This window comes from Haliotis cracherodii, unplaced genomic scaffold (genome assembly GCF_022045235.1).
Source record: "Haliotis cracherodii isolate W230 unplaced genomic scaffold, xgHalCrac1.p SCAF_1, whole genome shotgun sequence".
Taxonomy (NCBI): domain Eukaryota; kingdom Metazoa; phylum Mollusca; class Gastropoda; order Lepetellida; family Haliotidae; genus Haliotis; species Haliotis cracherodii.
This window is the reverse complement of record NW_027266264.1, coordinates 46,928,614-46,945,096: the sequence shown is the minus strand read 5'-3', so window position 1 is coordinate 46,945,096 and position 16,483 is coordinate 46,928,614. Positions and strand designations below refer to the sequence as shown.

General features: G+C 37.3%; 1 protein-coding gene across 2 annotated transcripts in view; it reads right to left on the bottom strand.

The window, feature by feature from the left end:
• Window positions 1-1,024: 1,024 nt before the first annotated feature.
• Window positions 1,025-16,483, bottom strand: part of LOC139464862 (lachesin-like) — a 36,081-nt gene continuing 20,622 nt past the window's right edge. The window contains exons 2-8 of one of the 2 annotated variants that reach the window (XM_071246422.1): window positions 11,403-11,530; window positions 7,143-7,347; window positions 6,836-6,985; window positions 5,798-5,926; window positions 5,099-5,386; window positions 3,922-4,119; window positions 1,025-3,401 (exon numbers count right to left, since the gene is read on the bottom strand). In XM_071246422.1, coding sequence (XP_071102523.1) covers window positions 3,277-3,401; window positions 3,922-4,119; window positions 5,099-5,386; window positions 5,798-5,926; window positions 6,836-6,985; window positions 7,143-7,347; window positions 11,403-11,530 — 1,223 coding nt within the window. In that variant the 3' untranslated portion in view covers window positions 1,025-3,276. The remainder of the gene's footprint in view (window positions 3,402-3,921; window positions 4,120-5,098; window positions 5,387-5,797; window positions 5,927-6,835; window positions 6,986-7,142; window positions 7,348-11,402; window positions 11,531-16,483) is intronic. The other variant, XM_071246429.1, reaches the window with a different exon arrangement.

Below are 16,483 nucleotides of genomic sequence, written 5' to 3'. Positions count from 1 at the left end.
TGTCCCTAAAGTGGTCCATTAACTCTAATTAGGATCTCTGATTTGTCAGCATTTAAGCCATGCTCGTGGAAGTACTCAAAGGGGCATACGTCTATAATTTGGGCTTTCCGCCCTCTTTAGAAACCTTACCAAACTTTTCGAATATGTCAAGTAACTACCCAGCAACGTTATTATAATTGTATTCCTGCATAGGTTTGATCCAAAGTAAACCATGCATGTAATGAAAGGCGACTAAAATAGATTGTGTGTTCGTTCAGCTGTTGTGACTTGGTTGGTTGCTTGTCATCGTACCCCGATAGCGTGAGACGTTGTTCAGAATCGAAATAGCAATGAACAACTGGTTTGTCCAGATTAGATTATTTGCAGGCCGCTGCGATATAGCTTGAATATTGTCGAGTGCGACATTCACTCTCTTCCTCCTCGTATTATAAACAAAAAACGATGCCATTGTAAAATACATTCAAACACCGCTGTGTCGAATTTTGGTGTATCGAACTTACGGTTGTCTCGAAGTAAAAGTTTGGTCCCTGCGTATTCCTATTTTATTCATCATGTTCGGTTGCATGGAACCTGGGATAAGTCGAAGAGTTTACGAAGGCCCCTTCAACTTCGACACAACGGTGTTAACTGTATTTCCGTTTCACTTTTGTCCTTACTACTGTGTTTACATCATGTGTATAAGTGAGTGAAATTGTTGTTTTTTGGGAACGCGAATTTCTTATAACTGATTCTGTTTTAGCCTCAGGAAATGTTAAAAGTTTTCAAAATGTATTTTTTGTCAGATCATTAGCATATTATGTAGTCATCTTACCTCACGCTATTCATACAGAATAGCTGTTTGACAGAACCCTGGACGTATGTTCAATTGGTAATAATCTTGGTAACGCTACTTAATGCCAATAGTAGTGTGGTGATTATCTGACATAACAGAAATATCTGTGTTCCTGTAAATATTAAAATTACCCAATTTTATGATAAAACAAAAATATTTTATCAAAATAGTTTATTGTTCTGTCACGCCTGATATGTACATCCATGGAAAAATCTGTAAAATTTGCAACTTGCACAAAAAGTCACAGAAAGCTATACATTAATATGTACACGTGAACAATCTTTGACACGTTGATGGAAACACAATGCGCACAGAATATTGTACAGGAAGCAGAGATTTGCGTTAAGCTTGTACCTGATACGTTTCTGTAAGAAGACCATTATGCATGTCAGTGAGCAAAAGGAAGTCAGGCTATATCTATAACTACTATACAAGTCGGAAGTATACCTTTGATAACACTGAAATACGACAAGGATTATGAATAGTGTTTTAAATGGATTTCCTTGTGTGTGAATTGATACACACCATAACACATTATAGCGGTAATATTACAACATCCATAATAATTTGGTGATAAGGTCTGAAATCGACCATCTTATGGTAAGAACTGATTTATAGATTAGTTACATAAGCATGTTGTGATTAGCCTATGAAGTATTTAACATATGCTTGACGTTACCAAGCTTTCTTAGGAGTATGATATTTGCCCAGGTTGCCATTGCGCACAATCTTTTTTCGACAGAGAAAACACTGTGCTTCATCTTGTAAATGATATATAGCATTTTACACAAAAAACATGTCATATGTGATTTTTCAAAAGTTCATTTCAAAACAACATAGCTAAAACAATGTAATGACAACTCCGCTGTTGTAATACTAAGTATCACATGCAAACATAGCATTCCACAGTCGTATACGTAGCATGAGGTTAGCTACTTCTTTTCTGCACTATTGTGTTTAAGGCCATAATGCCTACGTTTATATTCAATAGCTATAACACAACCATAATGACAAAACATTGCAAATGAGAAGAGTGAAATCAACATCACAATACAACTAAGTTCTGTGCATGGTACTTGTGGACCTGGGCTGCGACAGTATTGCATGTGTGCCAGTGAGGAAAGTCATCACCAGAACAAAACCAAATACATATTTACAGTTTGTCAAATGCTATCGTGTTTTGACAGTCATATGTTATACAATATACATCTAAAAGCGTCTAATCACTCTACAGCAGTACTCCACTGAATACTGAATCATTGAATCATTGTTATTGACATATTAGTGTATGTGCATTGAAGCAAAAAGCATAGCCAGATTCGCAAACCCCACGAACGAAGAATGAGTGAGGAAAATGTTCAGGAAATTAAATTACGTTTTATTAATGGAAGTATTTCATGTCGAAGTATTTCATTTTTAAAAAAACCCCAAAACATTCGCTATTTGACGGGTGTGCAGGTCGACCAATCCAAATTCAGCTTAACATAATACATGTGGTTGAAGATGTCATGTCATGTACATATGCACACACATGCTACACTATATCCACAAGAGGGTATAATGATTTAGGAAACACACAAGATCCAATCCGTCATATAATTGTCTTTGAATCGTGATGATATATATATAACTAAATGTTAAATCAGCAACTTCGCTGCATGATAAAGTACATGTACATATCATATCTTTTGAAGCTGTTGGAGAATGGGCAAACGTAACACTGTTTGTGCCCACCAACATTTCATCCCTCGTTACTTTTTCAGAAAAGGACATCCACCTATCGAAGTTCTTGATTGGTATTTCTACAAATTAGCATTTAAACATACTGTGGTACATTGTCAACGTTTTTGTCCGATACAACGTCTTACCCTACAAACGGACGTGATATCAACGTGTTACAAGCCGCACAGAATAAATATTCTCTGATATGTGATACAGTTTGACACAAAGGGAGACTACTTAATAACCGTTATATAACAGAGCCTGTGGTAATCCGCCCAGTGGCCTCATTATGTACAAGAAACCGTGCATGGATATAGTGCCCGTGAGAAATGCCATCTTTCGTAAACGCATACACTGTTTCAAGGACTCACTAAATTCAATTAAGACATCTGTAGTTTGGCTATTCAAATACTTATCCAAATATTCAACACTGCTTCCATCAATGTTGCAGATAAATCCCTTACAGAATCTAACTCTGGAAGTTTGAATAGTACTTCCAAGAATGGCACCAGATCAAAGAAATGTATTGTACATGTCGATACTTTTGTGAGGCTTCACGCAAAGCTTGTAGTTGTGCCTTACAGGGATGATGTACAATGGATGTTGATGGCCAAAATTGCCATGGTGAACTAGATAAGGCTGCTTATCCAAAAACATTCCACTTCTTCCACTTGTATGAACCAATGCATGAGATACATACTCCTCATATGATTGCTCACATGTCACAACGTGTTCATTGCTTGCACAAGTGTTAGTGAGTACATCACACACAGAACAGGAACTGTAGTTGGAATGTTTGGTATCCCTGCTTGATTGTCGTACTTTACTGAACCCGTGCCGTATACCCCTGGAAAAAAGAAAAATAGTTGATTATTTGAAACTAAGTAAATATGTTTTTGTTCATGTGGTGTTTTACTCCAGTCAGCAGTATTACAGCAACGTCATCACGGCCCGTACATTAACGCGTCTGGACCAGACACACGAGAGGTTGATACTATGGGCAACGTCACAGGCCGTTTGGTTTAAATGACACACAATCAAAGAACTCACCGAACCTAACCTCCAGATAAATTTCAGTCGCATCCTAACAAGCATACAGGTCACTGAGGACCAACTGTAGCATGTATTCCCCATGACGCCATAAAATACACGATGAACTTGACGACTCTTTACACCAGACATCATAATATCAGATAGTATTTAGTTGGGGTTTTTAAAGTTTGATCAGGGTTTGGAATCTAATTGAAGAACCATTACAACATTGTTCATTCTTTACATGTTGTAACTTTACAAAGTCATGTCAAAAGCCATCCCCTTCCTTGCCCTGTTCCACGAACTTGCATTTCGATGCACACATCCTCCCTCACCCGTAAGACTAGCACCTGTGGGATTCTTCTTGACGGTGGTTCCACTCTTGGGTGTTTTCTTTCCACTTTTGGGTCGATTATCAACTTTAGGCCACTCCATGGGGTGTTCTTTCAAACCGTTACCGCCGAAGAAAATTGTTTGTCTGATCAGTTGTGTAGTTGTAGGTGGCGTTGTCGTCGTCGTGATGGGGAAGACTTCTGCAACAAAAAGTCAATACATAGATCAAACCTTTGAAATTGATGAATGTGCTTCTTTTGAAGAAACGAGACTGAAGCATGTTCTATATTTAACTTAATCTTTACGGTGCATACAGGCATGGTTACATTGTTCACGACAAGTTTCAGCAGGTATCTGCGGGGAAAAGAAGCTCACATCGCGATATGCTCTTATCATTATATGATAATTTAGTGGTAATTTTATAATGTTATCCGTTTGTGCATATGTGCAATTTGTAAAATAAAAGCCATATGTCCATGAATGGTGAAGAAACGCAAAAACAATGGATGAAGTCCTGGGACCTAGAAACCCACTGCCACTACTTCATCAACAATGGAAGGCAAGTTGCACTTGGCAATAGCAGTAATGGACCGTATCCTCTTTATGTTGAAATCTACTTCATTTAAAAAGCATGTTAAATTTTATCACTGAACCTCATTATGGCCAAACGAAGTTTTCAAAGTGATTATAAAAACTTGTATGTGGACATGATAAAAAGCAGAATTAGCTTTACTGCTTTTGAGGTCTTCTAAATAAATTCGGTCGGACATGTTGGACGAAAATCAAAGGCCGAAATCACAAATAGGAAACAGTGTCAGATGAATAGGTGCAGCGATTCAGGAAGAAATCTAAATCCAATGAAAACACTGCAGTCGCATTAAGACGAAAAGCCTGATTGCGGTAGCCGTTCCCTGAAGTAACAGCGCTATGAAAACACCATACCCGTCACACTTCTGCCCCGAGAAGTCCCCGCGGTGACGTATTGGTTTTGTTTCAAACTCATGGATCTGAGGCTGCAACTCGCATTCTCGTAAATTAGGAAATATATCCCCCACTGACGTTATAATCATAAATCCAAAAGGATATTTCTTATAATTGTATCTAATGTTTTGGTACACTATGGCTATTGAAACACAGTACTCTCATTGTAAGTAGATGTACAAGTGCAAGTCCTCCTACCGTAGAGCTCCATGACTTCTGAGGCACTCCCCATGCTGTTTGAGGCCTCGCATATATAGTCCCCGAAGTCGTACTTCTGAATATTTACTATCCTCAAGCTCAGAGTAATTGTTTGTGGGCCTTCGTTGTATACATCGAGTTCGTGCTTAAAATTGGGATGCAGTTGTTCTCCATTCTTCTTCCACATAGTCACTCCGAGGGGAGAGGCGGTGATCCTACATTCCAGTATCGTTTCTCTCCGCAATTGTTGTCCGATCCGTGGCGTAAATAGATGTATTTCAGGTGGATCTAAAACCACATTGCATATGTAGGATATTTCGGCTTCTATAATGTGTTCAGAGTCACAGCCTGATACTCGTTGATGCTTACATGGTCTGAGATTGTTGTTATGATTGCTCAAATAATTTATTTATTTGGTTACAATCGGACAGAATGACATATTATCGTTTGTACAGTTCACAATCTTGGGTTGAGTTCACAGCATATACCAAGATTATTGTAAAAAAACTTTTTGTAACAAATAGCATTGGTGCTGTGAGTAAGAGTGATACTGAGAGTAAGAATACCGACACAAAAAAAATTCATGCTTCTTTACATTCTTGCGCATAATATAATGAAATCTTATTGGTAACTTATACACATTCTCAGATGAATTGCATAAATGTCGATTAAATTGAAACTGAAAAACAACAGACTTACATTGGACTGTAACTTTTATCTGTCTCGTTCTGGCAGGGGGCACCGTGTTGTTCGCCACACATTCATAGGTGTCGGCACACACACGCGATATATTGCGAATCAGAAGGACTTGCCCTTCGTGACCTACTTCTGCAAAAGACGAAGTACCTTGAAGTACAGTATTCATACCAATCAGTTTTCGTTTCCTTAACAATCAAACCATGTGATATTTTTGTCCTGATCTACCACTTTTAGATCTTGAGTATCGTTTAATTTATGCCCCACGTGCGTCCCTTTTAAAACTCTTCACATCTATTGCTGATTAATGCTTTTATGTCATTTTGACGTGCTATTTTTGTGTATTTAACTAAAATCGTGAACCTGTTATTTGTTTCACTTGGCTTTTACGATGTAACCCAAATGTGTGTCGGGATAATAAAGCATTATCTTGTTTTATCTTATCAGTATTCGTCTGGATTTAATTAGGACCCTTAGACCCTTTTTGATGTTAACTACTTTAGAATTAATATATTTCTTCCATAATCACAAAGACTTTTATCGACAATATCAAAAGAAAATCACATTATTTGGCGCAGAGCTTTGAAGGGGTGTTCGATCAACTCCAACAAAACGTAACCCGTCTCCAAAAGGATATTTAATTTACCGACTTGATGTAATCTCCATCTTAGGTGAGAACCGTATGTATTAATTACATTTATAGCTTCTAGTTTCCAAATCAAGCATTTGATGTAAATCGCTCTCTTATCACGCTAGATTATCAAGCGATGAAAGAGTTGTGCCATGATTACGACTCAGTTCTATTCAATGACAATTCCAGTCATGTGTCCAAAGGTAAAATAAATAACATATCTTCAAACATTCTCCTACTTCAGCGTCGATGATGGTGGGATGTGTGCTGTTATACGACAATGACAAACAAAGCAGGTAATACAGCCAAGGTAACGACAGGTGCTTTATACCTGACCTTCCCGTCAACAGACTACAATGAAGGTATTAACATGTGTAGACTCATGTTCGACTGTGGTGTACTTTACTTACTTTCCTTCTTTTTGCTGCTCCAGACATTGAGCCTGTACCAGGTGATGGTAGGAGTCGGTATGCCGGTGGCGTTACACATCAACTCAACGCTATCACCAGTTCTTGCTTTCACATCATCAGAATCAGAATAATCAATTATGTTTGGAGGAACTGCAATTGAAACAGATCCTAATGAAGTTACGATTAACTTATTGTGATTATTGTCAACAAATACATCGTCGTGTGACATATTTTATAATAATGGATTATTGTAGTGTGCAACCATTTTGCATTAATTACACTAGACAGTGACATAATGCATACATACCTTGAACAACAAGTTTCACCCTTTTAGATCTGACTGGATCTGTGTTTATTTGACACTTGTATTCCCCACTGTCCGTCACGGACACATTCCTGATGTGGAGGTTCCAGTCACTGACAAATGGCCTTTCAACACTAATGCGCATGTCTGTTAAAACCCTTCTGTCCTTTACACTAATGACCGTCTGTATGGGATTCTGCCACAGTACCTATGGAAATACAGTACAGACATAGTCAGAATCAAAATATTTCAGTCAAAAAGTGTTATCACCAATAACAACCAAGAGGAAATAAATAACCAATGACAACAGTTTGATTTTATCTCTAAATGTCACGATAAACCAGGCAGTGTCGTACTGTACCTCTATATAACCGCATACGTTTTACTATATTCAGGAATTATGGCTGCGGGCTTTAAATCTAAATGAGCAGTGATGAATTGAGTGATTGCTATGGGTTAGTGAGTGAGTATGGTTTTACGCCGCTTTTAGCAATATTCCAGCAATATCAAGGCGGGGAATCCCAGAAATGGGCTTCCCACATTGTACCAATGTCAGGAATCGGATCTTCGAGGTGATGAGCAAACGCTTTAACCACTAGGCTACCCGACCTCCTCTCATTGGCTATGGGATAACGTAGATCGCTTAATTGTTTTTTTAAAGCTGGTAAAATCTTATGTCACCAATGTTTGACATGGATTTGGGACATTCAGTTCAATACAGCGAATACAATCCACAAGATACGATGATAAACATCTTTGTAGATAAGTTGACGTAGAGGGGGCACAATACGCGTGGACCATGAATGGGGTATGCGTGTGTGTGTGTGCGTGCGTGCGTGCGTGCGTGGGTGCGTGCGAAAAACGAACGAATTCAAGAACGAACGAATTTGGCTTGTGAATTAGGTGAATTGGCCTTTACATCATATTACAGTTGCCGATGACGTAGAATAAGTGGTTATCATGACATTTGAGTCATATCCTTAGGGTATCGTCTTGTGATTTCACAATTATTGTCCACGTAATCTGTCATGTCTTAGCCGCATCATTTACGACAAACACTGAACAATGTCTCGATCAATGCTTAATTGCCCTTCGGTTTGATGGCCCAAGCAGTTGAAATTTGAAACTTAATGCCAGAGACGAATATCAATCGTTTTGTTAAAATGTATGATTAATTGTCACGTTCTCTTGGCTGTAGATACATCAAATATTAACCTTTACAGGACAAATCGTGTACAATATCCGAAGTTGCAAACGTGAAATTTGGAAAAAAGCAATCTTGATAATAAGGATGGGGATATTTGTGGAATTACTGAGTGGATATGGATAATCATTCCTATCTGATTGCTGACATAATTATTAATATTTCAACTGTCATGGCATTATGGTGTTTCTTGGTAGGATTAAAGGTTTTAGCACTATATATTTAATAACATTCAAAGTCATAGACAATTATACTTCATGACAACATGTCTCATCTCGTTGATTGTGTAAAAGTAGAGACAGAGAACGTTTCAGTTAATGTAAAAATGTAAATATGTTTGTAGATTATGTGGTTAGTTTGTCACTTAGCCATGTTAAGTACCTTGCAGGAAATACTTGTTATTCAATGTAGACATGTACAGAATAGTACACACATAGAAACGTACCAGGTGCGTTAACCAGAGCTACTAACCCAGTCTTCTGCAGATTTTCACTGAGCTTGATGTATAGATTAAAGGGTGTATCTTATAGAACCCTTATGTCTAGAAAATACAGTGTGTTATGGTGACAGTTAACATGAATTATATATCTGGTACTGGAAATGAAATTTATATTTTCCTATTCCTGAGATAATTTGCATCGAAATTACTTTTGCTTAAATTTTCTCGAAATAATATACTTGTTTCGTTAATAAATAAATACACAATACTGACATTTTGAATTCTAATTTCAAAAGACATTACTTCAGTCAATAGTTTGTGAAAATTTCATGAAGATAGTTTTAACGACAACATTAACGACATGTTCGCCATCACTTGTGAGAAATTATTAATATCAAATGTGATAAATGCCTGCACCAGACAAGAGCTGGAACGAGGCTAATGAATGTAGCAAGTACATCCGTTTAACGACCTTTATTTTATATGGATGTATAACATATACTCAAAGCAGGAAAAAACAATAGTGGGTATATGCATTGATGGACAACTTATTTGTGTTGATTGAGAATTATTTGGTTTCAGATTGATCAATGTTGAAATGTATACATAATACATCAGCAGACCAGATAAGCTTGATGCCATTGATTGCATCGAAAATAAATAGTGGTCGAAAATATTTCTGTGTATTGTTTTCGCCGCAATAGTCAGGCTATATGTACACTGTGGCCTGTCAATAATCGAGTCTGGGCTGGACAAAGCAGTGGTCAATATTTCACTATTACAAACAAGTACATAAGAAGCAGCTTATAATGGACCTCACCAAGGCAACACAAATCTGACATTAAGAGTTACAGGTATGGACTTGAGAAATAAGAATATGATCGCCGTTACTTTGTCCGTGGGTATAGCGTTAACCCGAAGAAGAAAAAGCCAATGACAAGACGTTTCACGTTTAGTACTATTTTTCCTCATGATGCTTTGTATAATAAATACTGCAGTATGTCCAATCCGTCCCCGGGTCACACATTTGCCTGATATGGCGCCGCTCAAAAGCGTAGAAATACGCACAAATAACCGAGAACGTCAAGAACGAAAAATGAGGTTTACGGTTGTAGAAAGCGGACAAGTATACGATTTAACAGGTACACGCATAGAATATTATATACATGCTGGTCCAGACAAACCACAAGAGAACGGATCCAGAAGGCTCAAACTCATCTGGATGGCAAATACTATGTACATGTATATCACGTAAAAGACCTAGCAAACGCATGCCCCGCCTACCACGGTTCATTGCTTTTGTGCAAATTAATAAGGTTTGTAAGTACAATTTCAGGCTACCAAATCAATATGCGTACATGGATATAATTTACTTTGAACATGCTTATAAAGTCGTCGTGAACACTTAGTTGTATCTAGATCTGACACACTCGCGTTGTGTTTCGCGGACGGATTCTTTTAAGACATGGGTCACTAGTGAAGGTTGCGTCGTCACACCGAAGACCCGGGTTCGATTCCCGACATGGGTACAATGTGTGGTGTCCCCGGCCGTGATATTTTTTGGAATATTGCTAAAAGCGGCGTAAAACCGTACTCACTCACTCACTAGTGAAGGAGGAATGTGTGTGCAGGCCGCCTTATTTAAGAAATAAACGACGAGTGGGGGTATAATAAAACACTACCGGAAGAATAAACCTTGACGGACAAAGCCCCGAGTCGTATATTTTCCCTGCAGTGTTTTATCGTACGATAAACAACGACAACGAGTCGTTTATTTCTTATATGGTATATCAATATTATGTACATCCTCTTTAAGACTGTTAATAAAGCGTACAATCGTTAAAAAATTTGCTCGTATTTAAATAATGATGACTCCCGATTGTCATATTTCTCCCACTTTTGGATGTGATGGTTCGGCCATTGCGTTTATCTACGTTGTCCAGCTACATCTACGGTGAACAACTAACTAGACACTTCCCTCTCAAAAATAACGTCGTCCAGTTTGCGACCTCATGAAGTTGCGAGTGCATGTTCGAATCTCCAGAAATGACGTCATTGTAGAACAATGTTTTATCATAAAAACGACCACGCTTCGTCCTTCGTTGTCCTTTATGATGTATCGCGCAGCTATCTTACATAACCTAGTAATGGTCATGTAACTTGCATACACATAAACGAGAGGGGCAAGGATGGACCAGTCATCTGAGGCGCCCTAAATCGTTATGTATTGTTGCGTCCGTTAGTCCACAGCCCAAAGTTGTTACTTACATGTTTATCTGTAATTTATTCTGAACTTCAGTTACGTTATTTACACTATACCACGAGAAAAAAACACCATAATACTTTATTCAAATGTCCGTTGATGGCCAAGTATTGACGCTGTTGGAAATAAAAGTGTGTGTCAATCAGTTACATGTATATGTATCTCAACATATTGCATTCCAATTGGCATGTACCAAACATTTTCATTTATGACATGTTTCAGAAGCGTTAAAGGAACAGTTTAACATCAGAACTCGATGGCTAATAGTTATAAGGCATTGTGCTAATAATCCTCCCAAGTATGCTGAACGTGTATTCTAATACAGTAAATCAGACGTTGCAGCAGTTAAGTACTTACACTATACTGGTCAGCATAGCCTTCTGTGTATTTGGGGTCCACAGAGCATGGCAAGATGGCGGTGGAACCCGAAATGACCTTGACCGTCAGTGGTGTTTCGTCGATCACTCTATCTTCTTGAGCAATTCCTGGAAAGAGAAATGTGCAACATCGTCTAACTCAGACACGGCGATACTTTGCACATTTTTAGCGGAGATGTACACATCAAAGGGTTACTGTGATCTTCAAATATATATTTCGTTACAGGGTAAATAATGCAAAGTTTAACATATGCATAAAGTTTTCAATCGTATTTATATATTAGTGAATACATATCTAACATACAAAAACTATTTGGTCAACACAAATTTACTCTTGAAGTAACATGTGCTGAATTACCTAATGGAAATCTTTATCAGAGTTCAACCTCGATTATACAGTGTGTGTGTGTGTGTGTGTGTGTGTGTGTGTGTGTGTGTGTGTGTGTGTGTGTGTGTGAGAGAGAGAGAGAGTGTGTGTGTGTGTGTGTGTGTACAGTATACAATACTATGAGATGAGCTGTATGAAGACCATGAACTCATATACAAATATCAATTTATAAGTATGGTAGTTGCAATATACATCATTTTAAACACTGGTTAACAAATACTTTCTTCTCTCATAAGCCGAATAATATTCAAGCATGATGATTTCATTTGTTAGGACTAGTATGTGGCAGTAGTAATATTTTAAACATATGCATATTTACATTTGTCATGTTTTTGGTGAACGTTTATTTCTAATAGGATCAAAAATGGCAAATACAAGTACAAAATGATATTCCTCCTGTACATCTCGAGCACATACAGGACAGTTATCATGCACAACTCTATTTTATGCCACCAACCTTCATTATTTCTAAACCTTAATAGCCCTCCCCTAAATTTCACTAGTCTGTTTCGAAGCTTTTTCTCACCACATGCATAAAGGTATTTTTATATCCTAAGTAGCCTGGAAATATAGCTTCGTTTTGAGCCCGATTCAAATAGGACGAGGATAAAATTAAATTAAATTACTGTCACAAGCGAGAGTAACACTAGGCTAAACTAGAGATAGGAGCGATAAAAGTAGTGACGTCACTTCCGAAACGAACTGATGGCGGCGAATGGTATTTCTCAATATGGAAAAGTGCACTGGATTATCGAGGTCGGTCGTTCTTGTGCTCACTCTTAATACTTATGATGTTTTGATTCATTTTCGTTCAGTTGCATATTAAGATATTCATGATCACAAATGTCAGATACGTTACGATGGTAATTCAATAATAATTCATTATATCTCTTCACATGAATCAACATTCTCCTTTTAAAAAATGGCATCTTTAGTTTCCCCACTCCTAATAACAAGTGTTAAATTTGATGTGACGTAGTTTCCCTATTCTATCAACTGCAAAATCACATACCTACAAGTAACCCAAGATGAAAGTTTAGTATTGTACTGAGAAAAAGCATTTCCTTCATATAAAAATATTACCCGTAGGGGAAATAGCCCTGTGTACTGCTTGCACAACGATACAGTTACGACTTCTAACATTACTTTGTCAGTGGTGAATGTCTTCTAATTAAACCAAAGATGTAAGTGTAATTTCTATCAAAGAGAGCTTTGATGAACAGCTAAGATGCCGATGCAATGTTTATTTTATTTAACAGGTTTATTGATAAGCTGGCGTGTCTGTCTGACGACATTGATAGGAAGGTATCCAACAGGATCCTATTTATTTCAATATTGTGATTTGCGTCCTTAGTTACAGTAAATTAATGAATAATACGATTTTAACAACACGTAGTCTTTCTTCGATGCTAATTGTATGATGTTGTTATATTATTAAAATTTGTCTTTCAACCTCACACAATGATGAAGTCCAAAGCGTTTGATATACACAAAGTCGCCTCAAGCGGGACATACGATTGGCGAGCTGTTCGAGACAGCGCACTTACAGCAGCTTATCAGAGCCTAAAGTATATAACACTTCTGAAATAACCTCAGCGGGCATATATTGAACATAAAAAAAATCAATAAGTCAACAAAAACATACAGAACTCCTTATTAATGTACTTCCTCGTCATTCACTTGTGTCAGTGGCATTTCAGTGTATCTGCCGTCAAAGAAAATGTCATGTTAAATGAAATATACTTTGGAAATTGAAACTGACATTTCGTGAAGGCTACAATATATTACAAATGGCTTTGTCATTTTTTCTATCATGTTGCAATATGTGATCGCTGGCATAGATGTGGTCTTTTCATTTAATATAATGATGTCTGTTCCACAGTTGTTAAAACCAAGAAGGATGGGTCCTACTCATATGGCTCTGAAACTATTTAAAAACATGTAGGAATGCTGTCATATCATGTCATATTAATAAGTCATATATATGAAAGGTCGGTGTTCCTTTTCGTCGATCCATTTTGAGTCAAGTTGCACCTGACATCCAATCACAATACTTATTGCTGATGCTATTCAAATATAATGAAGTACCAACACACACACACACACACACACACACACACACACACACACACACACACACACACACACACACACACATATATATATATATATATAAAATGTCCAGTGTGTGTGTCAAAACTCCTTTATCCACACAAGATCTTTCGAAGTTCAACGGCTCTTCAGGTGTACTGGAAACCTTAACTTACATTGTAGCCCTAGGCAACGAACAACAGTAGTATGTGTGGCGTCATAATGCCACTGACGCGACAGTGAAAATAGAGGGAGAAGTAAAACGTAGTCCAAGGCGACGGCCAACGTTATGTTTTTGACGTCGTAAAGCCTATGACATCATAGTAAGTGATAATAGTGGGAGGCGTAAATGCATTTTGGTGCGTGTGCACAAATATACATTGAGCTACATGGGGAATTTTAGAAAATCATACTCTTGAATTAAGTTTAGGTTTCAAAAGCTTATAAACATCTGTTCTTTTTCCGGTTCTAAATGTTTGTCGATGTTAAACAATTTATAAAACGGAAAGACAGTATAATGACCACTCCCGCATTCATTCATCAGTGTACATGTAATTGCTTACATTTATACAACGTACATTTGGATCTTGCATTTATTGTCTGAGCACAGTGATTGGGTCTTTTAGTTGTATACCAGTTTCTCAAATATAATGCTCACCACATCCCGCACATGTTAAAACATATATAACATCTTTACTGCGACAGTTCATGTTGTTTTTAACATGAATATTGATTATCTTCGTAAAATTGAAATTTGCAGTCTTCAGTTATTATCGGGCAAGTTCCACATAGAGGTGTATTACATGTTGTTATTTTTATATTTTGGGAGTATTTGGATGGACATAGAATTTGTTTGAGATTTTGAGGTTGTCTAGTGCTGCGTGTAAGTTTGTACGCTTTGATAAACATTTTGTCCGTTTCCGTGTCTGTATCTGTTTCTTTTGTTTTCATCAATATTTCTCGTGGAATTTTCATTGCTTTATTTACACCGTCTTTAACCACTCCACACGAATATCCATATCATATACGTGAAGACGATCTTAACTAAAAACTCTTAATTTAAAACATTTAAGTTGATTTCAGATCAAGTGAACGATTTTAGTTAAGATACAAGATACACACATGAACTGTTTCACCTTTTTATATGGCATAAGAAGTTTATGAGTGTACCACAGCTGTCTTATGAAATCGTCATGTGTTATGACCTACGTACAACAAAACACAATCAGTCATGTCACAAGCAGGTAACAACTAGATCCCAACTTCATTCGACGCAGGCGACAAGCTTTGGGTAATGAGGTATATCCTGTCACGAAATCTCTCTGAGCAGCAATGCATTATTACAACCTGAATGAACTCATTTCGAAAATCAAAATCAAATATTACAAAGATGATTGAGTATACATATACATGTATGTTGCGGTATAAAATCAACTCCTGGAACTAGCACGAGGACACATAGGTCTTCTCCTGGGATTCCTGTCCATTTCTTTTTGTATTTCAATGACACTAGTCATATTAAAATAACTGATTTCGCGAAAGTTAGATATCTTTCTCATAGTCATTACATTATAATATTCCCTCTGTCCGCTGAATAGCCAACCACATCAGCCGGTGTTGACGCATGTTATCACCGGGCAGTCGGATCGTTACTCAATATAGATCATTGAACAACATGGCAACCGCTTCCAGTCTAGCCAATGGATAGAATTGCATAAATAGTGTACTCATGCTAATATAAAGTAATTGCAAAGTGAGTCGATTACACAAACATAATTCACTATTCACAGTCAACAAAGCCAAATAATGGAGTATTCCGCACTTGATAATGGGCAAAACCTTGCGATATTGACTTGCGCGACTTCAAAGATTTGGCCAAATTAGGATGATCGTAAATTGAAGCACTAGGCCTTCCATACACAGTTATGAGCTACGTGAAAATAAACTCTGAATAATAACCATTGCAGTGTTATAGAGTTCTTGAGTCTTGTTTTAAATAGAAAAAGAAATGTGTCTTTGAACATTAAGCCCAAAGCTCTGCTCAAACGGATGGTTACTTCACAAAAGAGACTTGATTTTCGTCATGGTGATACTATTGACCACCACCTGTAACGCAAAACAGGAAACCTTTTCAAGTGTTTTAGTGAAAATTGTGAGCACTATTTAATGATTTAATCAAAGGAATATACAACTGTTAAATTAAACATAATACCGCAAAAAGGTATATAAGTGAAAGCAGTTTAGAAATACGACTCGGAGGCGATAGAGATTCACTTATTGCTTGCTTATTTACAGAAATATTTTTTAAACAACACCAACACATTAGCTTTCCAGATTTCCCTATAATTATTTCCGTATGTGCGTGGATTCGATCATATAAACTGAACCGCAAAAGAACGTCACCTCAAGTAACATTGTATGGAAAGTTGTCATTTAAATATCTGGGTAATTTTGTCAAAGTTTCTTAATTTAACATTACCTTGTCCGGAAAAATGAAAATTGATGATAAAAAACAAAGCAGATGACAATAAAACCGATCGCCCAAACGCATCACAGCAACGGCCATGATAACCCGATGCACG